Source organism: Labrus mixtus, chromosome 2 (genome assembly GCF_963584025.1).
Source record: "Labrus mixtus chromosome 2, fLabMix1.1, whole genome shotgun sequence".
NCBI lineage: Eukaryota > Metazoa > Chordata > Actinopteri > Labriformes > Labridae > Labrus > Labrus mixtus.
The window spans coordinates 6,161,902-6,186,443 of NC_083613.1; the positions used below are offsets into that span (position 1 = coordinate 6,161,902).

General features: G+C 39.7%; 1 protein-coding gene across 2 annotated transcripts in view; it reads right to left on the bottom strand.

Moving 5' to 3' along the window:
* Positions 1–690: 690 nt before the first annotated feature.
* Positions 691–24,542, bottom strand: part of LOC132982323 (microtubule-associated tumor suppressor 1 homolog) — a 68,356-nt gene continuing 44,504 nt past the window's right edge. For both annotated transcript variants that reach the window (XM_061048760.1, XM_061048752.1), the window contains exons 8-18: positions 20,340–20,455; positions 19,312–19,659; positions 12,389–12,455; positions 5,917–6,040; positions 5,691–5,781; positions 4,992–5,097; positions 4,432–4,505; positions 3,785–3,883; positions 2,881–2,997; positions 2,599–2,696; positions 691–2,133 (exon numbers count right to left, since the gene is read on the bottom strand). In XM_061048760.1, coding sequence (XP_060904743.1) covers positions 1,917–2,133; positions 2,599–2,696; positions 2,881–2,997; positions 3,785–3,883; positions 4,432–4,505; positions 4,992–5,097; positions 5,691–5,781; positions 5,917–6,040; positions 12,389–12,455; positions 19,312–19,659; positions 20,340–20,455 — 1,457 coding nt within the window. In that variant the 3' untranslated portion in view covers positions 691–1,916. The remainder of the gene's footprint in view (positions 2,134–2,598; positions 2,697–2,880; positions 2,998–3,784; positions 3,884–4,431; positions 4,506–4,991; positions 5,098–5,690; positions 5,782–5,916; positions 6,041–12,388; positions 12,456–19,311; positions 19,660–20,339; positions 20,456–24,542) is intronic.

Here is a 24,542-nt window from a genome sequence, read left to right on the forward strand (position 1 = left end):
TACTACTATACGTTCCTGTCTATACTCGGACAGGCTCAGATGTTTGTTAAAACTGTCTGAAAAGATGACAGAAAGAATCCCGAAATGTTCCTGTAAGAGCCATTAGATCGATCTCTTTAAAGCCAACAGGCTCCACTGACAGACTGATTTTACCAGGACACTGAGGTCCCTGACCCACCTCTATCTGAAATGGTTTGTTTGTGCTGGATCAGAACTAACACCATCACTGTAGTCACACACTGGTACAATTACAAATAAAAACTTAAAACTTCGGCAACAGAAGACGAGAAACTCCAGCTTTTAATTCTGAAAGATAAAACATCTGTTTTGTCTAAGATGTTTGGTAACAGTGAGGAGAGCAAATCAACCGCTGTCTCGATAAAAAGTATCAGAAGTTCATTCTCTGTTATCTCTTCTGTAATGCTCTTAGAAACTTTGAGTAACCATCTGAGCCTGTCAGGGTAATGAAAGGAAATTATAACAGAATGTCTTACGGCTGCCGACCTTAAAGTCACTTATAAGTCGATATGTAAAAAAGAAGGAGGAGCCAGTTTATGAAATAAATATTGACCTGGCACAAACTGTACAAAACATTCTAACCCAACTCTTTCCTGTAATTCTTCTGTAGGAATTTTTGAAAAAGTCTGTACCATTGCATTTCACTGAAGTAATAAAACAATGTTTCATTAATCATATTTCATACTGTATTTATTCTGTGTCCAAAGTAAAGCAGAACATGGTACACTGAGGCAATACGGGTACATCTGAGGTTTCCAGGATGAACACCAGACACACAAAGTTTTATTTGTTGGGATTAGTCAAACCAGAGTGTTGGTTTAAGGGAGATTTCTCTGTGGAAATGATCACTGATGATTGAATAAGTGACTCAAAGCAAAGACGGATAAATAAATGATCAGTCATTGGTTCAACTTTGTCTTATTTCTCTTTGGGCACAAGGCGTTTTCAGAGGATGTGTGGGATTGTGTGTCTTTACTAAAAAGAGATGAAGGGATATAAGAGCCGAGGAGGGGGATGAACACTTAAATAAACTGCATATTTGGCTCTGAGAAGGTGTGTGTGTGTGTGTGTGTGAGAGAGTCTGCACTGGCCTGCTCAGATTTAACATCCAAGGGTGATTACATTCCACAAAGTAGATTAAGGTAGAGGTTGTGAGGAGCTCACAGAAGGAACAGACATCCATTGGATCAAAGGTTCATGTCAGTAATTCAGGAAAGTTCCTCGGATCAACAAACTGAATATTTGTTCTCGTTTCCTCCAACAGGAGCACATCAAGTCCGTGTGCTTCATCCAGAGATACAAAGCAGATCCATGATTGAGCCTCGCTCTTTGGGGAGAAATAACGTCCTCTTTAAAAGAAGGAAAAAGGCAAAAAAAAGAATCCACGCTAATCCACCAAAAGTACCTCTTCCTTTTTGCCTTATGATTCACCAAACCCAAACAACTCAGAGTCTGTTTCCACAAACGCCTCAAATCCAAGGTTTGTTCTCACCCTGCGCCTTCAAAAAAGAGGCTATAATGAGCGATAAGGATGAGCTGAGCTTTAACTTTACAACATAACAACCAAAATAAAACGTTTAAGGATAGTCACAACGAGAGTGAGGCGATATGTACAGACCCTGAGATGTGCCTGTTGTTTAGGTTTTCTTCAGAAAAAGAAGAAAAGTTTGTGGGAGAACAGGCTCTTGATAGAGAGCAAGGCTAGTCCCACGCTCACACTTAAGTGCATCGGTGCCACTGCAATGTCATTTCACTTTCAAAATAAGAGTCTTTAATATAATTTTTTTTCTTAATTACAAGTTCAACACCAACATCCAACGACACCGCTGAGACGGAAGTCTTCGAGTCAGGAGGTCGATGAGCAGAGGGATGGGATGGTGTTCGTCGTTTGTCGGGGGTTATCTCGGCGATACGGGTGCAGCTGTGGGGAAGGAGGCAGAGTTCCGGGGCGAGCCGAAGGGTGAGGTGGGTGACAGACGGCGGCTGGGACTGGCGAGCAGGTCTCCGTTGTGCAGTTTCCACAGTAGCTCCTCGTTCTCCATGGACAGACGCTTGTTGACCTTGGACTCCTTCTGCAGCGTCTGCTGGAGTTTGGCCTGCTCGGTGGACAGTTGCCTGCAGGGGGAGACAGAGAGCTGTTACAGAGGGCTGCAGGGAGACGCACTGAGGGCGGTCAGAGTCAGGGTGCAATGTTTAGAAAGTCAGAACTGACTGGATATAAAGTCAGCCCATGAATGAATTCACTCTTCTGCTTATTGTGATGTCATCTTGAAGTATTTTGAAATGCCTAATCCCTAAAATCTGAAAGGTTATACGGTATAAATCAATAAAATCTACCAGTGTTGGAATTGTATCATAGATCAAAAAATACATAGAAATATATTATTTTGAATTCAAAAAATCATATTGGTTCATGAAATTTTACCCTAACCCATTTTGACATTGATTTTGTATTTATTCACTTTTGGTTTGAACACATCTTAACAGGTCTGATCTAAATATGAACCCAAGACTGATGGAGTCTCAGGAAAGCTGACAGATAATTCACAGGTACACACAAGCTGCAGCAGGAGAACGTACCTGGAGAGAGCTGCGTGTTTGTCCATCCTGGCCCTGTAGTCCTCGTTCTCCTGTTGGACCTTATTCAAACACTCCTCTAGCTTCACGTTAGTCTCCACCTGAGACATACAGCGCACGCAAAAAGCCAAGTATCAGTATATTACATATATTATTATTATTATTATTATTAATAATATTATTTTTACTCATGAAATGTGACTCATAACCACATTAAAGACCACAGCAGGTCAATAGTTCTCTTAGATGATGAAAATGATTTAATAGACCGATCTTGCTACTTACCAGTTTGTTCATCTCCATCAGCTTCTTGTCCTTCTGGTGCAGTTGGGTGTTCTTGATCTCCAGCACCACCTTGAGACTCTCCAGCTCCTGCTCCAGGTACACCGTGTGGGAGTCCTTCTGCACAAACACACGCACACGCACACAAAACCAGGTTACACCAGTGAAGCAGTATTTGCGGTTGTCGAGGTGACTTCAGGGTGAACTCTGGGTTTTCAGCACCACAGAGGTGTTTCCCTTCTGTGTGGACACGCTGCATAAATCAGAGCATTGCCCAGCTCACATTTTGTCCTTTCATTAAAAACAAGCGGCCCACAAAGTTTATTTGCTAAATAATTCATCATCTTTTTCTTTGAATGGAAGATCCTGGTGCGCGCCAAAAGCTACTAACAAAGCATGCTGGGAAAGCACAACTAGATTTTTTGGGTTTGGTTATTTAATATTTATTATTATCACAATCATTTATTTTCTATTTCACCTTGCAATTCTAAGAATGTAACCGCTTTGCATTTTAATGTCATGGTAACATGTTGACCCCAGGAAAAAGTAGTTGATACCTTGGTTGCTGTTAAATGGGATCCAAAAATAACAATAATAAACAAAGAACACCACCTTCCTCTCCCCTTTACCTCACTAATGGCTGCTTGTTTGTAATATATTTTAAGGCATTAATGGTAAGAAAGATGCAATTCTGGTTGTTTATCTTGAGGAATGTATTGTGAGAATGTCTTTCAGAAACTGCTCTGATGACCTCACGTGACCCCTAATGTCAGGACTTTTTTTGATTGACAGTTTTCAGTCTCTTGTTTGGGCTGTTAATCAACACAACAACCACTTTTTTGTTTTTGAGTTTGAGTCTGGAGTCGCAGTGAGAGAAAAGTAGTACGAGAGAAGCAACGAGATGTACCAGATTCTTGTCGCTGAGTATGTGTCTCCTCCTCTCCTCTTCTGCTTTCAGCTTCTCGTTCAGAGCATCCTTTTCTGCCGACAGCTCCGATACTTTCTCCTGTTGGGATGACAAAGAAGAACAGAGAAGAGAAGTTATTGTTTTTGGTTTTGTGTTGTTTTTTTCTCACAAATCTCACAAAACTGTAGCAGTTCTTGATAGCCTACTTGATAAAAAAAAAACTTTAAAAATAACTGTTATTGTTCTGCTGCCGTTAAGATTCAGAGAATTTGGTGTTTCTAAGATAGTAGGTACCCCTCAAGAAGGCTATCCTGTCTGACTGCACTCAGCCCGACATGCAGAGTCCAGTACTGATTCTGATTATTCAACAACTGCACTTTTTTCTAACAAAACTGGAAATGTTGGTTTTTATTTGGGCACAAGCACAACCTTTAACAAGCTGCAGTGTGTGTCACTCTTTGAAACTCCGCTTACTGAGGCCATTTTACTTAACGGTTAAACTGATGGTAAACAATAGTCCATTTCTAGGTCTTGATATTTGTTTTACTGGACTGTGAGGCCAACACAAAGTGAGTTTCAGTTTGTTCCAAAGAGGCATTACAGCTGATTTATTTGAGCACTCATTTGAATAACTAAAAGTCTCTCACAGTGAGCGACGCTTCAGTCTCCTTCACCGCTTTCTGGAGATTCTCCAGATCTGTGTGATGAATCCTTTTCAGCTCTGTGAAATAACAACACACACCAGAGCACACGTTAGCACCGACAGCAACAAAACAATGACTCAATCAGAGTAACTCATATTGTTCCTCTAGAAGTAACCTGTGATCCCAACATGTTTCACAAATACTTGACTGTTGCATTACAAACAACAGTGAAGTAGTTAACTGAATAAATCAATAATGAAGATTTTATCAAGATAAAAAAATGAAACAATATAAATATTGAAAATACAATTGTGATTACTGGGGGAATATCTTGATCAGAGCTAAACCAGTCAGATAAAAAAAACAAGAATATAGGAATGAAGAAGACTGATTAAACAGAAAATAATGAAATATAAAATAAGGACAGAAATAACATGCAAAACTGACTTAAAATAACAAGTCTGAAATAAAAAATAGCTGTCTCTTTAAATAGTCACTTGAGTCCACATGTGTTCAGACTGTCATGCTGAGCTGTGACAGTCGTGTATTTGTTGTACACACACCTCCTATAGATGTTTCATACTCCAGTTTTAGGGACTCCATGTTCTGGCTGTGACTCACTTCCTGGTTCTTCCTCTCCGTCTCTTGTCGGCTCCTCAGCTCGTCCACCTACATGAAGAATAAAACCCCACGGTCACTTCACCAGGACACACATGTTCAGCTGTGTGAATTTTCACGTGTTCTGTATTATCCAGCGTGTTCGTAAGGGCTGAAAATATTTACAAAACACTCCTCTAAAAGAAGAATATTTTACGTCAGACATCGATTTGATATAAAAGTATGAATGTAGAAGCGGCCTCAGATTTGTTCAAACACACACTGACAGCATTTAAAACTGATCCTGCCGTAGCAAGAAAGCTATGAAAAAAATGCCTGCAGCCATGCTAGCTGTACAGCAGCACATATATCTATCAACTATAGCTAATTTTTAATTTTGTTTCTGTCACCTGTTGCGTAATTTTCTCATAATAAAACTTGATTTTATGGCTGACGCGCAGGATGAGGAACGGTTTTAACGAGACTAGCAGGCTCATACTTGTTCGTGTGTACACACAACAGAAGTGACTGTGACAACATTTAATTAGAGTGTGCGCGCGTGTGTGTGTGTGTGTGTGTGTGTGTGTGTGTGTGTGTGTGTGTGTGTGTGTGTGTGTGTGTGTGTGTGTGTGTGCGTGCGTGCGTGTGTGTGTGTGTGTTCTGACCTGCTGCTCCATCAGCAGGCGGCACTTGTCGGCCTCCTCCTGGTACGTCTGGTGGACTTTGTCCCACTCTGTTTGGTAAAAACTCCTCAATCTGACACAGAAGAAGAGAAAATGAGACTCTTACAAGCAGACAGAAATATAATCTATGCAGACTTGACAAACAACATTCGTGTAAAGATTTTGTATTTATAGTTTAAAGTGTCTAAGGTATGAGTGAATGGCACACCTGTCCTCCAGCTGCACCAGCTCCCCCTTGTGCTGCTCCTCCAGCCTCTTCAGGGCCTCCTCCAGGCTGGCACGCACCTCCTCTTTCTCCTTCTGCAGATGCTTGCACCACTGAGCTGACGCCACTGAAAGGAGAGGAGAAGAAAGAAGAGAGGGAAAGTTAGTTTGAAGTTTTTAAATGAAATACTCTTAAGACCTGGACTCTGGACTAAAATCACCGTTAGAAAATATTCAATCATGGCTCAGCCTGCAGAGTTAGGAAGGATGACTTTCTGTTTCTGTGTTACACATACTTTGAATATGCTTCAAAAAGATGACCTCATAATTCCAACAATTCTATAGCTAATAGCCGATCTTTGATTTTAAACAGTGTTTTAATTTACAATCGATTGTGTTCTATTCTTTTATTAAAGAATATAAAACAATCTTTTTGTTTTTATTCTTTATTTTATCTGTTATGTTGTTTGTTTTAGCCACCAGCTGATACTTCCTGGATAAATGCAGACAAGGTGAGAGGGAGAGGAGAAAAGTTGAAGCATTGTTTGATACAAAGCAACCACACATGATGAGTTATCAACATGACTTGTTTCTCAGGGTCGAGTGTAAAAACATTGTTTTAATACTGAATTGTCTTCTATGTGTACAGCAGATCTCCAGGGTGCCTACAGGCATTACTCAAACACTGAGACTCTGTACAGGGGTGTAGCAGTAGTACATTTATTTGACACAAAGATGATACATTAACCATCGATTACCAGATCACATGCGATTCAAACTGTTATCAGCTGTGATGTGTTCCACTATTTTCTGTAACTCTTCACCCGCGTCAATGAGATCCCTCCCTCAAAGAGTTTTAGGAGATATTAATAAAAAAATGATGCAGATTTCTGAATCAATGAAGTCTGGTACTTTAAGACTATAATGTGATTTAACTGTTACCAATATCTTGCACGCACTATTCAAAGGTGTTACTTAACCAGTGAACAGTGTAGGACCAGGAGACACAAAATGCAAGTCAGGTTCAGAAATGTGAATCTTTTCTTTCTTTTTCCGTTAAAAAAATAATTAATTCAGTTAATTTAAATGTGTTACAATGATTCAATGACATAAGCCATGTAGCCACCTCGTCTAATTGGTTCAATGTTTTATGAGACTGTTAATTGTCAAGAATAGGACGATAAAGTTAATATTCAGAGGTTATGATTCAAAGTGTTTTGTGACCGTGTAAGCCAGGGAGTCTAATTTAAAAACTGCTATAGTCATGATTTTGACCTCAATATAGAACCTGGGTTAAGAGATCTGCAATTGTATTTAATAGTTTATTACATCTGCAAAAAGCAGGAACGAACAAACAGAACTCTGCATTTCATTTGATTTTAAAGTCACAAAACAAAACATCCCCACATACAGGAAGTGTATCAGTGTTGTTTTACACCCTTGTGTTTGAAATGCAGGTTGGGATTGTAGCAAAGACCAAAAAAAATGAAGACAAAATAGGTCAGAAGGTTGGACATCAGCTGTTTGACACATAAAACTAAATATATTGTAGGGCACGAGTGGAGCCATGTTGAAGCTTTTATTTTGAGCATCTATTGTTTCAGTGTCTTTTTAAAACACACACCATCACAAACATACCATCATATGTCAGGGCTGATACGCCTGGAGCAGTCAGAGTCTGAACTGGTAATGAACAACAGACTGTGTGTGTGTGTGTGTGTGTGTGTGTGTGTGTGTGTGTGTGTGTGTGTGTGTGTGTGTGTGTGTGTGTGTGTGTGTGTGTGTGTGTGTGTGTGCGTGTGTGTGTGAGAGAGAGAGACAGTCTCATTCCAGTTATGCTGCTCTTACTCCAGACTCGAGATCCGACCCTGGAAACATCTGCAAGTCAGCTCACAAGTATGCAGAAGACTCATTCCTTTCATGACTTATTCAAATCCTCACAAGCACACGCTCGCTCCCCTCCGTCACTCCCTCTGTCATCACACGCTACTTTGATTTAGGTCCATTTACAATTTGAAATATCTCGGGATGATATCCAGGTGACTAAGAGAACACCTGAGATAACAAAAGACATCTCGCTGCTTTTGGGAAAAGTCTCACCACATCAAAAATACACACACACATTGACCCTGTCTGTAATATAAATGTGTGGTAACAGCTGGCTGTAGCTGGGGCACGTGTTCTTTCCCCCTGAATGGAGCTCTACAGAGCGAGAGTAAGCGCCGCCTGTCGCAGTGGTGACGGAGACAAAAAGCCAACGACAGCTGAGAGACACTAAGACCTAAACTTGTTCTCTGTCACTGACCGGACGACACACACACTGAAACAGCAGGTGCATGGCAGGTGTTAGTGCAAAATAATGACATCATTCCAGGGGTTCCCCCCCCCCCTCTGCCTTCTCACTCAATATAAACATGTTCTACCCAATCTATAGTCAGCGGGGATTGAGGTGGCTTTCTTTTTTTTATCCTTCAGACACTGGGAATGTTCTGCTTTACTTCCGTTTGTCATGCTGTGTGCATAAAAGTTTTGAAACGGATCTCTATGGCAAAATGCAGCCAGGATTAGTACTCAAATGCTGTATACTTCAGACTTCAAATATGAAGTGTGAAACCCAGGAAACCTCCTAACCTGGACCACAAATTGTGTTTGTATCGCATGGGGAGAACATACAATTTGTGTTAAATACGGGGCACACACAGGGAACTTACAGTGGCATTTGTTTTTAGTTTTAATAGTCACGGCATGATCAAGATTACATAAAGTAAGCCACAGAAGAAGAAAATACAAAGAAAGTGAAGAAGAAGAATGCCGCAATTGACCAGAAAGTACACAACCGCTATGTTAGGTTTGAGACAAGCACACTTTGTACACTTGGATTAGCACAGTGTAAACGACAGCAGTGTACTAATGGGAGGTCCCAATTCAAGATACAGCAAGACTTACTGTCAGTGCAACCACGATAACTAAAAGCACCTGACAGTTTAGACTTAAAGGAATCTGTGTAATTGTACATTGTTTCTCCTGTCACTGATAGAAAACAGTAAAAACATTCACTCAGCACATAGTGACAGGTTCAGGTTTAAAGTGCCTCAGGAGCAAATATCTCCTTTATTTGCAAACATCCATCATGTCAGATGAGACTGTAAGCTGCTCATCTGTTTGAGAGTAAATCTCTCTCACGCCGAACTTCTTAAGAAATCTATTCATTCCTTCTGACGGTAGAAGACTAAACTCCAAATGTTCATTTCAGAGAACGTCTGTGGTGGTAGAGGAAACTCTCCAAAGGGATCCCAAAAATGCCACAATGGCAAAAAACATGTTAACTTTTTCAATTTCTCTTATTGATGTAAAAATGTAAATAATTTGATTGTTAAGGTTTATTGACCTTTTAGCAGTTTGTCAAGATTTCAGGGATATGAAGCATCTGAAAATAATCCCAGATATGACTTCATAAGAAGATAAAATAAAACGGAGGCCTTGGCATTTCTATCAGAGTAACTCTGTGCTGCAAATCTTCACAAGAAAACTATTAAACAGCCAGACACAGTCAAAGTCCCACAAACAGGCTGATCCTGTTCAGTTTGACTAGAAGACGGTGAAGACAGTGTGTGTGTGTGTGTGTGTGTGTGTGTGTGTGTGTGTGTGTGTGTGTGTGTGTGGTGACAGCAGGGGTCTATACATCGCTGACATTCCTCGACTCTGTGTGTAAAGAGACGAGCCAAAGGTCAAACGCAGTAAAAGAAAAGATTATAGTCACTCAGAGTGACGGATGGAGGGAAAGTGGAGGAGGGGGGGGGGAGACAGAGAGAGTAAGTGATGGTAAACAGCGTGTGCTTTTCCACGGCGAGTATTTGTGTGTGTGCAGGTAGTTTGAGTGTGTGTACATGGAGGCCAGATATAACATGGCATCCAGAGCAAATGTGCGGTGATCCTCTCACTTCTGCAGGAATCACAGTTGTGTGGTTATTTTTAATTTGTATTATTTTAGTTTTATTTTGAAATAAAACAAACTGGTTATAAATCACACACATAGACATACAAACATAAAGGAGAAACATAAGAAATATAAGTGCCCAGTGTGTGTTTGTGTGTGTGTGTGTTCGGGTCAACATGTGACAACATGCCCATAAAATGTTTGTAGATAACAATGATAACTTTGGCACTTTCCCTCAATATCTACAAAACTAGCAGCCAATCACACGGCAGTAAAAGCGTGCTAACATCCAGTCAGTCTGAAGTTTAAAGGTTGGAAACAGGTAGATATTAAAACATTTCCAGCTGGAGGCTTTCTTACTCAGCAAGACTCATCACTTTTAGTAGTTTGAAATGGTAAATGTATCCGTAGACTGAAAGAAAGCAGCTCGGCTACGGCCCCTAAATCCTTGTGTTTTTACACAAAACTATTTAAATGTGGTTTTTATCTGTTTTCATTAATGTTCCTTTTGATGAGAAGAACCCTCTGTGAATACATCGTCTCCTGAGCTGTTGTCACACATGCATGCACTCCTGAACATTTCTAGATAATGTGCAGGACGGCCTGTCCCTAATATCTTAATGACACGCTTAATGTACCTCACATCCTGAAGTTTCCTTGTCATATGGGAGAGTCTCAGGGGGGACATGAAGACATGATGTAATAAAGACACCGTGAAAATCCAAGATGGCAGACTGATAGACAGAGTCTGACACAAAGAACAGAATTTCACTTTTATATATCACTGCTACAAGTAACTGGACATGTTCACAGTATCAATGAATGAGTGGAAAAGAAGGAGAATTAACCAGAATCATCACATAGATTGTTCGCACACTGGTCATTATTATTATTATTATTATTATTATTATTATTATTAACATTAATCCCCCGCCTGCTCTTATTTTCTATATATTATCTGCTGTGTGAACACATGCAGGTCACCCTGAACATTTTGGGAAATTTTCCCAAAATCCTAGTTAGACACACATATGCAAAAAAGAGTCATTGTAAAAGATTGTGAACTGAATTGTATCTGAATGTGAATGATCCTGAAAACATCCACTGCTTTAAGATCAACTTACAAGACATAATTATGAAATATTTCATGTATGTCTGAGGTGTCACCTCCGTCTGTATTGTTTTGTAACTATTAAGCTTGAACACGTGTTTTGTCTCAGTTATAGTAACATGGCCGACTGCCAAACACAGCAGAGCACACCTCAAACACACACACATACCTCAAACACACACACCCAGAACACACACTCAAAAATGACACATGGAAACTGTTCCCTAATTGTTTTCTGAGCAGTCACAGGTAGTGCCAGGTGACAACATGTATTCTTATAGTTTACTGCTCACTGATCTGCTGTACTGGCTGTAAACACTTTCCTCTGAAGTGGTTTTACCGGAGATGAAGGGCTGCCGCTTTTCAGTGCTACTGTTGATACTCACACTGCTAGACTTGTTTCTCTTAAAGAGTTATCAAGCGTGTTTGGTTTTAGAGTATTTGAAAACATTCTATTATTACTTTTTGATTGGGTTTCCATCGCTGTCTTTAAAGGCACCAGACTCCATTGATGAAAGTAGTCATTTTACAAGCAGAATTCTTGAGTTCTCAGAGTACTGCTGCTCAGATCGCTTTGTCTTTTTAATGTAATGGTGCGTTGATCCAAAGTCACAAACTAACACTAACTAACTAAGCATTCAAGAAAGCTATTAGCAACTCCTCACTGTGTTGTCAATGGAGTCTGGTAAGTTAGAAGAGAGTGACATAATGGCTTCTTAACCAGACATTCAAAATAACATTAGGAGCCTGTCTGTGGCAAATACAGCAACTTTTAATGATCGGACTTTAATCACGCACACATTAAAGCCAATTCAACAGCTACATGGGGAGGCACGTTACTAAAGCATTTCATTTCATTTGATTTAAGTTCTTGCTAATTTTTGCCTTATTTAGTTTGTTAACTGTTTTGCACCAAAACACAAAGTCAAAGTCCTTGTATGTGCAAAAAAAAAAAAAAAACAGATTCTGATTCTAATAAATCTATATGTCGTTCAGACAGAAATGTAAGCCGTCTGTTGGTTCTGTAAAACAATAAACCAGATTTAACTCCAAATGCAAATCAGTAACAGCGACAAAGTGAATCAAACACAGACTTCTGATCACACTAATGTCTCAGAACTGTGAATCTAACAACTTACTGATGCATTTGTATAATCTAGTGATCCTCTTGGCAGGATAAAAACACCAGTGTAATGTGCAGCGAGGAGCAGCTGCAGCTCAGTACGACAACAGATATAACACTAGGTTTTGAATGGCAGTTGACCCGGCCCAATGATAAGCTTTGTATGTGTGTATGTGCATCATGCAAATACACTAAAGAGAGAGAGAGAGAGAGAGAGAGAGAGAGAGAGAGAGAGAGAACACATGTATGTATTAGCATTTGGTGGTTTATGGGTGTGTGTGGATGTTGATGTGTAAAAATCGTACCCAGCTCATCTCGGAGGTTTGCCAGCTCCAGTGACAGCTCCTTCTTCTGCTTCATGGACTCCTCACGCTGCAAAGAACAGAAGAAGAAAATTAACACAGAGGCTGTGTCCAAAAAATGATTTACTGTTCAGAACACACTGTGAGGGATTATGGTGTGTTAGGTGAAACACAAAACTACGACCATTTAGGTAAAATATAGATTTTTGTTCAAGCATCAAATAGTGAACGTATAAGTAGGGCACTATTGTACAGTGACGACTTTTGGGCATTTTCATTTTGTATAGAATTGATACTCAGTACACATAAGTGATCAAAATGTCTTATGAAACAAAAACTGATGTAAATAAAGAGGTTTCTGGTCTCACTCTGCCACAGATTGTCAGTGACCCATCCCATGTACGAGCTGCTGCCTGGCTAATAATGCAGGACAGGCACCTGACTAAGATTTCTGTTTGTGCTTTTTGAACTGGTATTTCCAGAACCTGATGGTAACTATATATTTTTCGATTTTTTTATGACATTATTTATTAATATTCAGTGTTATATGTTTAATGTTAATGCTGTTGAATAGTGTCTTTTTATGGCTGCAGAATGGGTGAAGAAGCCAAGACAAGTTTCTCACTTTGTGGGACAGTAAAGTTAATGTTGATCCAACAGGGGGTTGGTTTGTTCTGTTGTGGGTGGAAAAGGTTTGAGGTGCTGATTGAGCTCAGCTGGTAGAGCAGGCGTCCTTATATACAGAGGCGACAGTCGTTTGTTACACTGGTCACCAAAAAAGATCATCTTCAAAAAAATCAATGCTCTATAGCCAATCCAATACTTCTGTAAAACACAACAAAACAAGGAGTTTGTTTTGGCTTCCAAGACAGAAATGGAAAAGCTGTTCATACTCTCAAGAAGCAACTCATTTTAAAGAGAAATGTGTTAACTCTGCAGGATCCCACATTGAATGTTGTTAGTGACTTACCAGTTATTAAGAGCTATATAAAAAGTGTTAAAAATACTAGAATAATCCTTTGACTACAGGGAACTTTTGTACATTTCTTATGAGCACATACATACTGTAGATAATATATTTACTAAAGTTTATAGACACGGGCTGGCCGAGTTCTATCTCGTCTTGAAACATTGAACAAAAACAACATTCATCTAAACCTGCTCTTAGTGACACAACCTAATTAGTTTTCAGAGCTTTATGCAAAAAAATAAAAAAATATCTGGAAAATAATATTAATAATAGAAATATTCCCACCACAGCAAGAGACCATGATAACGTGAAGCTAATGTCTATCCCATGTTTCTACATTCATACTCAGATTAAAGGTAATAAGAGAAGCTCTTTAAACATTTTATTTCCTTCACTTTTTTACCACACATACACAAACTATCAGACCTTTACACCTGAAAACGACACGGACCTGATGAGGAGACGTTAACACCGTGTACAGCGAATACAACAACATTTACTCAAATAGCAAAAACACACTTTCACACATCACATAGCAGCAGCTTTACAATGGAAATACACAACATCAACACACACACTACCACACACCCAGAGCCATAAAGTCCATCTGTTGTCTGAGGGGTCAGTTAAGTGAAAAAGCAGAGACGGAGGCAACAAAGAGAGCAAAAGGTTTAAAAAAAACAGCTTGTAACACTGGCCGCCTGTTTTCCAAAAGGGAGATGTTAAACTGCAGCTACATGACGGATGAGTCAAAGAAATAACTCAGCATGAAGAATGTTATGTCATAACTTCAGTGGCATCCAAGGTCCGTCAATAAGAAGGCCAATTGGGCTGAAAACCAGCAGCTAATGTGATCAACGTGTCAATCAGGGTTTTTAAAATACACTTGGCAAAAATCCTGTAAAGTGACCTTAAGGTAAACTCCCTCCCTTTAATCCCCGGACGTCTGCTAAGAGAGATTATCACAGCTTTCACTTGAAAACAACAGAAAGAGAAGAGAAACAAAAGAGAAGATGACACAAACACACACAAACACACACCTTGCGTTTCTTCTTGCGGCCATGAGGGAGGGCTTTCCTCGGCTTTGAGTGCGCTTTGCTGGCCGAGGAGCCCATGTCCCAGTGAACACAAACGCACACAGAACCACAAATAAACACTGTGCTCCTCTCTCCTGTCAGTAAATCCTTCCTCGCTCGATTACCAAAGAACGACACAAGCTCCAAAGAACACACACACACACACGCTCCCACACTCTCTCTTTCTGCCCTCCTACTGGACGGGACACTCTCTCTCTCTCTCCCTCTCTCTCTCTGCTCTCTCGGCCCCTCCTCCCACTCTCTACCTGTTCACCACAGAGCTCCCTGTCCTCCTCCCTCCCTCTGTGTCTCCTCCTCCTCCTCCTCCTGCCTGAGTACTGAGCATTAGAAGAATGCGAGTTATTTCTGCTCCTCCTTCCTCTCTTCATATCTTTATTCCTATCTCAGTCAGTTAACACAAACAAAACGATCTGTATTTAACTCGTGGCTCTGTTCGTCCTCACTTTAACTGCTATCTGACTTTTCGTCACCTCTTGATTCCCTTCTGTCTAAAGTTTATATAACTTCACATGTAATACCTTCCACTTACCCGTTGAACCAGTTCAGTTCACCTGAGGACGTTATTTGTTAGAAATTAAAAAATGTAAAGCACTAAAGAGAAGAGTAAACACAGAGACATCATGTTTCACAGAGTGCCCACTTGAGTCTTCAAATAGCATTTTTGGAAAACACCTTTACATACATTTGATTATTATTTATGTTTAATGAATAAAACTGAGAGTAAAGTCAAGTGTGTACAGTATTCAATCATGAACACATGAATCCACAGGGACTTTTAGGTGAATCATTATCACTATCATGTCCTTATCATATCATTATTATTACATCATTAACTCATTGTTATTATTTTATCATCTTATCCCATTGTTCTCGTATTTCTCATGTATTCTTATCATGTGATGGTCATATCAGTATCATATCATTATTGTCTAGTTATCTTAACAATATCGTATTGCTAATTTATTGTTATCATGTAGTTATCATGATGTTTTCACAACATTCAGCATACAGTTCTCTGAGCCCATTGTTGAATCATTAACGTATTGTTATTCTATTTTTATCACATCAGTAACGTCTCTTATCATTATCATGTTGTTTTTGTTGTTGTTAGTTATCTTGGTATGTTGCATTGTTATTATAAAGGTATTGTATTATATAGTTATCATACAACGATCTGATTGTTATCATATGATTGTATCTTCAGTGTACAGAGTCATTATTGAGTAATATCATTATTATCATGATATGGTCATTAGGGTATCATCAGTGTATTATTATCACATCACTTCATGTTCCAGTGTTCTGGCTGAGTTTTTGTCGACAGTTATTTCTGTTGTCTGTCTGCTGGAGATCTTTATATACCATTTCTTCCTTCCTGATAATTATTTTGATACAAAGACTTAAGTAATAACTGAAACCAAGTAATCCTCTGATATCTGTAGTGAAAACTATATAAATACTACAGGTGGAAGAATACTGACGGGGAAATGTTTTCATGTTCATCTTACAACACTACATGCTAGCACCACATTGTTCTTGGATGTTTATTGTCCTGTTGATTTTTTTGTAGATTAATAGTTTTTAGTATCTCACCAACGCATTGTCCGGTGTAGTTGTGAATACCTGACGGACGATACTCAAACTGGTTTGTTTGTTTATTTGGATCCCCGTTAGCTTCAGCATAGCAAGAAGCTATTCTTCCATCATGTGATATGTGGTCAACTCTGCCGTCTGCTGATTGAAAAGTAAAATAAAACCCAGCTCAAAGAGACTGTGTTACTTTTGACTTGACTTTCATTATGTCTGGGTTGTTTTTGTCCTCCATGATTCTAATCTAGGCTGGTAGGTTCATTTATAGAAACCTGCTGCTATTCATATGACCCAATCACAGACAAAGAAGTCAAAGTGAAAAGAACAAACAAGCACTAGTTTTAAGAATGGAATTTAAGGATGAAATTACCCGCCCATATTAAAACCACCACCCTTCCTAAAGAGAGCCCCTTCCCCAGCCTCAGGGGGAAAGCAGACTGTCAATGGAGGGAGCAGTTTATTTTCACCCGTCACCTTTAGCAGCACAGATAAGATAACTTTGGTATTCATGCTTCAGATAAAAACACACACACATTATCTCAGAGGCACAAGTCAAAGAGCTGCAGGGCTCAAACTGCAGCTGCTGCATTCCTCCACACCCCCTCCCCCCCCCCACCCAACACACCCCCCCTTTACAGCAGAGCATGCTGACAGTCTAATCAATAACCAGGCAGGCTGCAGCTCTGTGAACATCTGCACTCTCTCTCAGGTGGTGCAAAATAACACACACACTAACACACACACACACACACACACACACACACACACACACACACACACCTAAAGATAAGCAGCCACTTTCACTCAGAATGACACACAGCTAGCTACACAGTTGCTAGCAGCGTAAGCTAACAATAAATAAAACATATTAAATCTTGTGCAGATTTTCCAACTGACAGGATGTTTCTTCTCATCAGGTTTTGTTTTTTTTGTAAATGATTTTAAAGATTTTACTTGTACATGTGTTTAACAACGTAACAGTTTGCCTGTGATTCTTTTCCTTCAGGAAGTCGATCTTATTCCTGCAGAAATGTAACTTTAAAGAAGAAAATGCTGTTTTATGAAGTATGAATTCAGAGACATTCTGTACAAAATACAAAACAAAAGAGAAAAATAAACTTAAAGTGTAAATTCAAAAAGGATGAAGACGGGCTCCGGTGGCCTAGTGGTTAGTTTGCATGCCCCGGGTTCGATTTCCTGACATAAATAATGAAGTTTATGACCTTTAGTCGTGTTACTAACTGGACAGAATCTGTCGGAGCAGGTTATGTTGACGATTCATATCAACTTTGAGTTATTAAGAAGAAAAGTCACAAAACAGGGATAAAAAATAAAAATGAATTAATGAGCTATCACAAACTAAGGCAAGAGAGAAACCAAACAGTTCAGACAAAAAGAAGAAAAAAAGAGTGATGATGGATTTCTATTCACAGTTCGGTTCACACAGAGAGGAGAAGAGTCTCAGAGGTTTACCTATTTGTTAAAGTGTTCCCTGCTTAATGAAAGTTATTGTGGCTCCAATAGCATGTGTGTGTGTGTGTGTGTGTGTGTGTGTGTTATATTTTATTTACCTTGGCATTATGACTCCGAAAATAGAAAATCACTCAGCAAATATTAATTTAGCAGCCTTCGATGTCCGGGACTCTTTGATTGACACATCCTGGTGTCTGAATGGACCAATCAGCAGCTGCCCTCAGCCTGGGATAAACCAGCCCACTCCAGTATAAACAGACTTCAGTCCTAAGATAACTAAATACAGTGTCTGTCATTACTTGAATCTACAATGCCTGAGTCAAGATTTTTATTATAATTTATTTTATTAAGTTAACCAAAAGGACATTCGGCTGTCTGATACACACATTTAACATTTCTTTATGTTTTATTTCTTTTTAGTGTCATCACACCAAACTTCTATCTAGGAGCCTATTTGATGCACTTTTTCAGATTTTTCCATAAATGCTGACTCACAATCAAACATGAAAACATTTCCAGCCGACCACTTTTTTAGTATCTTTAGACACAGTTGTCGTTATATTCATACATTAATGAAGTTCACAAGTTCATTTTCAAATCAGTATTATGAATCATAATGAAATAAAGGAGTTTAGTAGGTTACTGAGCTAAGCTAGGGGCAGCTAATCTGTGTGAGTGCAGAGTTGATGTTTAAACCTGTCACACCTGAGAAAGCATTTTGAGAGATGTGTCACACACACACACACACACACACACACACACACACACACACACACACACACACACACACACACACACACACACACACACACACACACACACACACACACACACACACACACACACACACACACACACACACACACACACACACACACACACACACACACACACACACACACTAATGAGGCGGTCTCTAACCTCCCCATCTGTACTTTCAACAGTCACTCACAATCAGAAAAACTTACTGCAGTCTCAAACAAACACACAATAATCTGAAATAATGAGCAGCTCCTCACTCACTCTCAGGATGTTGTGTCATCATGACACATTGTTGTTGTGGTTGTTGTCAATAGCAACTCTGACATGTCTGCCTCTAAACATCCTCCCAAAAACAGCCCTCTCCTCCTCTGCAAACTATCTCATCCAGCTCCTTAAAAAGCAACACCACCATATCAACACCAACAACAGAGCGACGCTTTAATTATAGGCTTGGTTTGGTCCTGCCAAAGGGCGAGGATGGTGTGCTGATAACTGATTGTTTCCCCTCGTTTGGCCCTTTGAAGCTGCACTACAGCTTTTACATGTTCAAACACATCCAACTCATATGCCTTCAGAGTGGAGAGTAAAGGATCCTTTAGCACTAAGTAATATTAATAATCGACCATATAGATAAAGGGTTTGATTATTCAGAGAGAGAAACACTTAAATGAAGTACAAGGTACAGGCTGGATTCAAAATATTCTATAATGAAAAGTTACTCAAATAAATGTCCAGATCTACTTCTGCCCTGACTCCTGACACACTACAGAGAGAAAAAAGAAATAAACTCTAAAATGACCAGCAGGAATTCTTGATATGAACTAATATAAAACCTGAACTTATAGTAGATCATTATAGTAAGTAATGTGAACCACTAATTATTATTATTATCATATAAAGTTATAATAACATACAATACAACGTAAAAAAAACAAAAACTTTTTAAAAATATTTTTCATTTCATTTTTCATCCATTTGGAGAGGGGGTGTTTTCTGATTGGTTAACTTTAGTATAAACACTGTAGGTGGTGTACCTCAGTGAAGAGATGTTGGATGACTGTAGCCAGAGCCTCCACCTTCTTGTTCCCCTGGATGAGCAGCTTCCTCAGTTGGTTGATGGCCTGGTTCTTCTTCTCCGCCTGCTCTTTGCTCTGGTTTGGTTTAGTCTGCACCGCCCCATCCCCCGCAACAACAGCTCCGGCTGAGACCGGCCTCGATGAAGTCTGCAGTCGGGATCCAGTTCTGGGGCTGGACCGTGACCCTGTTCTGGCTTTGAACCCCAGACCAGAGGCTCCGGTGGTTCCTGACCCGGTGGTAGTGGTGGTGGTATCAGCGGCAGGTACTGGTGTCACTGGTGTGTTAGCTTTCACCACTTCTGGGACCTACAAATAAAGAAAACACCACATAGGTTCTATATAGGGACACCAATTGAAAGGACTCATTTTATTTGGGGGATTTTGTGCCTTTGCTAGGACAGAGTTGGATATCGCAGGGAGAGAGAGAGAGAGAGCGGGGAATGACGCCCAGAAATTAACATGGGTCGGACTGGAACCCAGGCCGAACCATTGGAGGACAACAACCTCCACACTTGGGACACAACATACCCGCTAGGCCATCTGATGCCCTGAGGAGCAGATATTTTATTGTAGTATAACAACACTATACTGCTCAGCATGTCTATAGGAGAATTCCAGGATTTTAGAGTCCAATCTTATGCCGTGAATCCTTACACATTTTAGAAATCTAAACTAGAAGAGAGATATATTGTTATACTAATAAATACATTTACTACTTTCTGTGGTTCCATTCAACTTGTACCCAGTTTAAAAATGCATGTGAAACTTGTCCTAAACAGAACCCGCTACTCAAGAGAAACCAGTGGTGCAGGATGGAGACGAATAATTTAAAGAAATTTGATTTTTTTTGGCTTCCTGTTAAAGGACACTCTGAATGTCTCATCTATCAGATCTTACTCAGTAATGTTCACACACAACATAGCTGAATCTGCATTTCACAATTTGAAGAAGAAGAAGAAGAAGAAGAAGAAGAAGAAGAAACCTACCTCTGGTGGAGGTTGCTGATGGTTCTGGTTGTTTCCTCCTGCAGGCTCTGCTCCCTGTGAGCCGCTGCTGGTGTTTGTGGGTCTTGCAGGAACATCCCGAGGTTTGTTTTTGTCCACTGTAAGAGAACGGCGACATCTGAGTGTGTGGGTCGCAGGTCTAACATTCAACATGGTATCACGTACACACAAACACACACACAGAACACTCAGTCAGCCCATCAACAAAGAGGACGAAACACACCACAGCAGGGTCTAAACATAAAACTACAACCACTCACTCGTCCTCTTCATACACAAACAAACAAAATCATGTGTGAAAATAACTTTTTTAAAAAACAGGATAAATCATATAAACACCACAACAACAAGAAAAACACAAACAGCCTGCACACAACTCATACATTCACTCATCGGGTAAACGAGAACACGCCCTGCTGACTGTAGGAGACTGATGCATCATGGGATTATGTGGTGATGATAGCCAGTCTCTCTCTCTGTGTGTGTGTGTGTGTGTGTGTGTGTGGACCCTGAATGTGCATTAAGGAGTGCATTACCAGACACAAAGCAATTAGAGAGCTCTCCTGTCCTCTCTGTACAACATCTTACACTCTCTCTCTCAGTCTCACTTTGCCTCTATCTGTCTCTCTCTCTCTCTCTCTAGTGTTTTCCCTCCACCTGTCCAGCTTTTCATTTGCTGGCTGTCATCATTCAGCATCACTCGCTGACTGGAAGATGCGGTGTTCAAATCTTGAGGAATAAAACCTTAAAACAGAAATTCAAATACTTTGAGAGTTTTAAATGAGTAAAAGGTACAAAAAGTCTTGAGCGCACTGGTAGACTGGTTCAGCCTGCAGCTTTGAAACACGCTGTAATGGCTCCAACATCATTTATGTTAGGGAATAAGGGCCTGATCAAATTACATCAACAAAAAACAGTTACTGCAGGTTCAGGCTCACATTCTCTCTTAAAACTCTCTGACATTATTACAGAGAGGATCCCTGCAGAGCTAGACCTTTTTGTTGAGTAGTTACATCAATCTCTTCAAACCCACCAGACCTAATTGACATTGACAACAATAATTTGACCTCACAAAATTAAGTAGTTGCCAATTTATTGCTTTGTGGGAGGGTTTTAGATTTGGGTGATGTGATGTTTGGGCCATCTCTTCTTCTGTTGGCTCTTAACCTGAGGATAGACAGGAAGCACCAGGAAGAGAGAGAGGATGACCTCAATCAAAGAGCCGAGGTTTGGAATCAAGCCAGAGCTGCAGCTCAGTACACATGATCTGCCAAGTCACCTACAAGGTCACCTGTGACTTTGGTGTGTTAAATGCTTCATTCAAAAATGATATCACTTAAAACTAATCTTTTAGGGAAACTTGTTGTATCCATGCAAGGGAAAAAAACAAACTGGTTTTGTCAATGGAGTCAATGGTGACTCTGTCGGACTAGTATTGAGGTAGAAACAAACATTTGTCTATTCAGATCATTAAATAAGTAAAAATACAGCCCAGGTTAGAAAATACAAGAAATCCTCTTTATACCAGACTATAGTGCTACCAACCCTGTCAGCTAACATTGACTTGACAAATGAAAGAGACAGAATATCTACTAAAATCACACTTCAGCTCATCAGGAGCAACAGAGACATCTGACAGTCTCTCCTCCCCCACAGATAGACGGACTGACAAATCACACCGGCTCACAGGCTTCTGAATAATTCAACAATTCATGAAAAAGGTGTTCAAAGATAACAAGTAACAAGGAATTTTAATTTTTTTGATGCTGAAACTGTCCTCCATAACTTGGTAACTTTAAATAGCGTAAATCATTCAGTACAATCATTTTTTTTAAGCTGTATTGAGTTTTTTTTGGGAAATAAAGTGTCTGTAAATAATATTAAATACTCTAGATGCAAACGCAGACCATTAGGGAGTAGTGTAGGCTGTGTATTTGTCCATTTATTACAAACCTTACTCAAAATATTCATTTAAAATCCAGAATCCACTGAACAAGAAAAGCTCTGATCTGTGTTTGAGTGTTGCTGCTCAGAAAGGTCAACACAGCCCTGAGCCTTTAATGACTTCTTTAAAGACGCTGCCACCTACTGGCAGCCGGCGAGCACAACATGCTGGTGTGTGTGTGTGTGTGTGTGTGTGTGTGTGTGTGTGTGTGTGTGTGTGTGTGTGTGTGTGTGTGTGTGAGAACAGATCCCACAGGTCAGGAAAAAGAAAGGTTGAATTTAATTGAAATGGATTTTAACTGCTGTGATGTTCAGCAGGAGAGGGATTAGACCAAGAGAAACTCATTAGCTCTCTGACATTTAGCAACAGCTATATTTAAAGTTGTCAATCACACCCCCCCCCCCCCCCACCCCCACACACACAGGTTCTAATTAATGAGTCAACAATTGACAGAAACAAACATCCTGATCGCTCTGAAGAACATCAGCTGTCACACGCTGAAGGACAAGCAGGAGTCACTTTTACTTTTTGTACAGACGAGTTGATCAGTTCAGGTTTATCACAACAACACTCTTAGCTGGATCACACAGTGGACACTGAAGCCACAGATTCATCACTTATACACAGCTGGAGTTTGTGACGAGTTAAATCAAATCTGAATTCCCATACAAGCAGAACATAATGTTCTAATGGTTAATGCAGTGTGTGAAAATGTGCAGAAACGAGAGGGAGGTGAGAACATGTTGAATAAATCTATGCCTCAGATTGGATTTATCACATTGGAACACCAACATTAATTAAATAGTTTTAGAAACATATATGTATTTTCTTCAACAAATATGGTTAAATATAATTTTTATTTCATATTATTTTAAAACTTTATGTAAAGGGGAATCCTCATATTCTGAACTTGGGCTTTATTTTTCCATACTTTGGATCCTAACTTTAGAGAGGAACAAAACGTTTGACTCCAGAGTTCTGCGTCTGATTATTAAGTCCAATTCAAATGTTTCAGTGTGACACTAAAAGGCTCGGATTGTTATTCTAGATGTTCATGTTATGGAAAGAATCCCACCAGATATAGGCTTGTTTTTGTCTAAGCGTTACATCACTCTCTGGTCGCCCGCTGCCTCTGCTACTGAGTGCGTTTGTGTTATTGTGTGACTTTTGGATGACACAACTACTTCAATTGAATCCAATTCAATATTTATCAAACTCACAAACAAAGCAACTGATTTCAAACAGTGATGTTTTTGTCATTTGGAGTCTTGAGCGACGTCACAGCTTCTTTTTCCTGTTTAAAAAAAGCATCCTATCAATTGAAACTTCTTTCAGTGGGGGATATCGTCTTCATTGTTGTAGGACATTTAGATAACAATCTGAGCCTGTTAGCGTTGAACAGAGAACTTTTAATAGACCTTCTTTAATCCCCACAATAATCTCAGGGGATTACAGCCGTAACAGTCAGGCTGAAACAATAGACTGGAGTAAATCCAAAAAGATCAAAAAATATCAAATTAAAATCAGGCTCAGGTTGTAAAGATACCCCTCTTTAATATGTTCACTACTGGAACTGCACAGGAGCTGCCCTTAGTAACACATGTGGTGTGTGTGTGTCTGTGTGAGTACAGGTGATGAGGGTTTGTACCTGGAGTCTGCAGAGCAGTCATGCAGAGCTGCTGAGCCCAGACTGAGAGAGAAACAACACTATTAGCATGCACATCACATCACATGAGGAAAGCAGCCAGAAGTGTGTCATGAGATACTCCTTCAGTACACAGAAAGATGGCCTCCATTATCAATCAGACAAATCTGTAAAACATGTGCTGTAGGAACTTTTGTGTCAGTCTAGCCAATAATAATTTCAGCCATTTTAATGGTACAGTCTTATGATCACACTTAATGACTGACTGCTTTGTTTTCCATCAGATCATCTTTTACCAGGCAGGGAGAAAGGAAGGATAAAAAAGGGTCAGTGTAGGAGGAGTGGGGGCTTTTCTTTTTAGAAAACATAAAAAGTTTTTACTTTTCGCTCATTGACAGAGCTCCTCATGGAAGTGTTCAACCAACCACACTTGTGATAACACCCAGTGTTTTCACAAGACTGCCATGTTGTGTGTTCAAACATATACAAGTGATTTTTAAAATGATGAATCTACATAATAGAAAACAAAACTGCAATTTAAAGAGGAATACAACTCGGAATAAATACTTACTTATAAATACTAAAAAAATAAGTG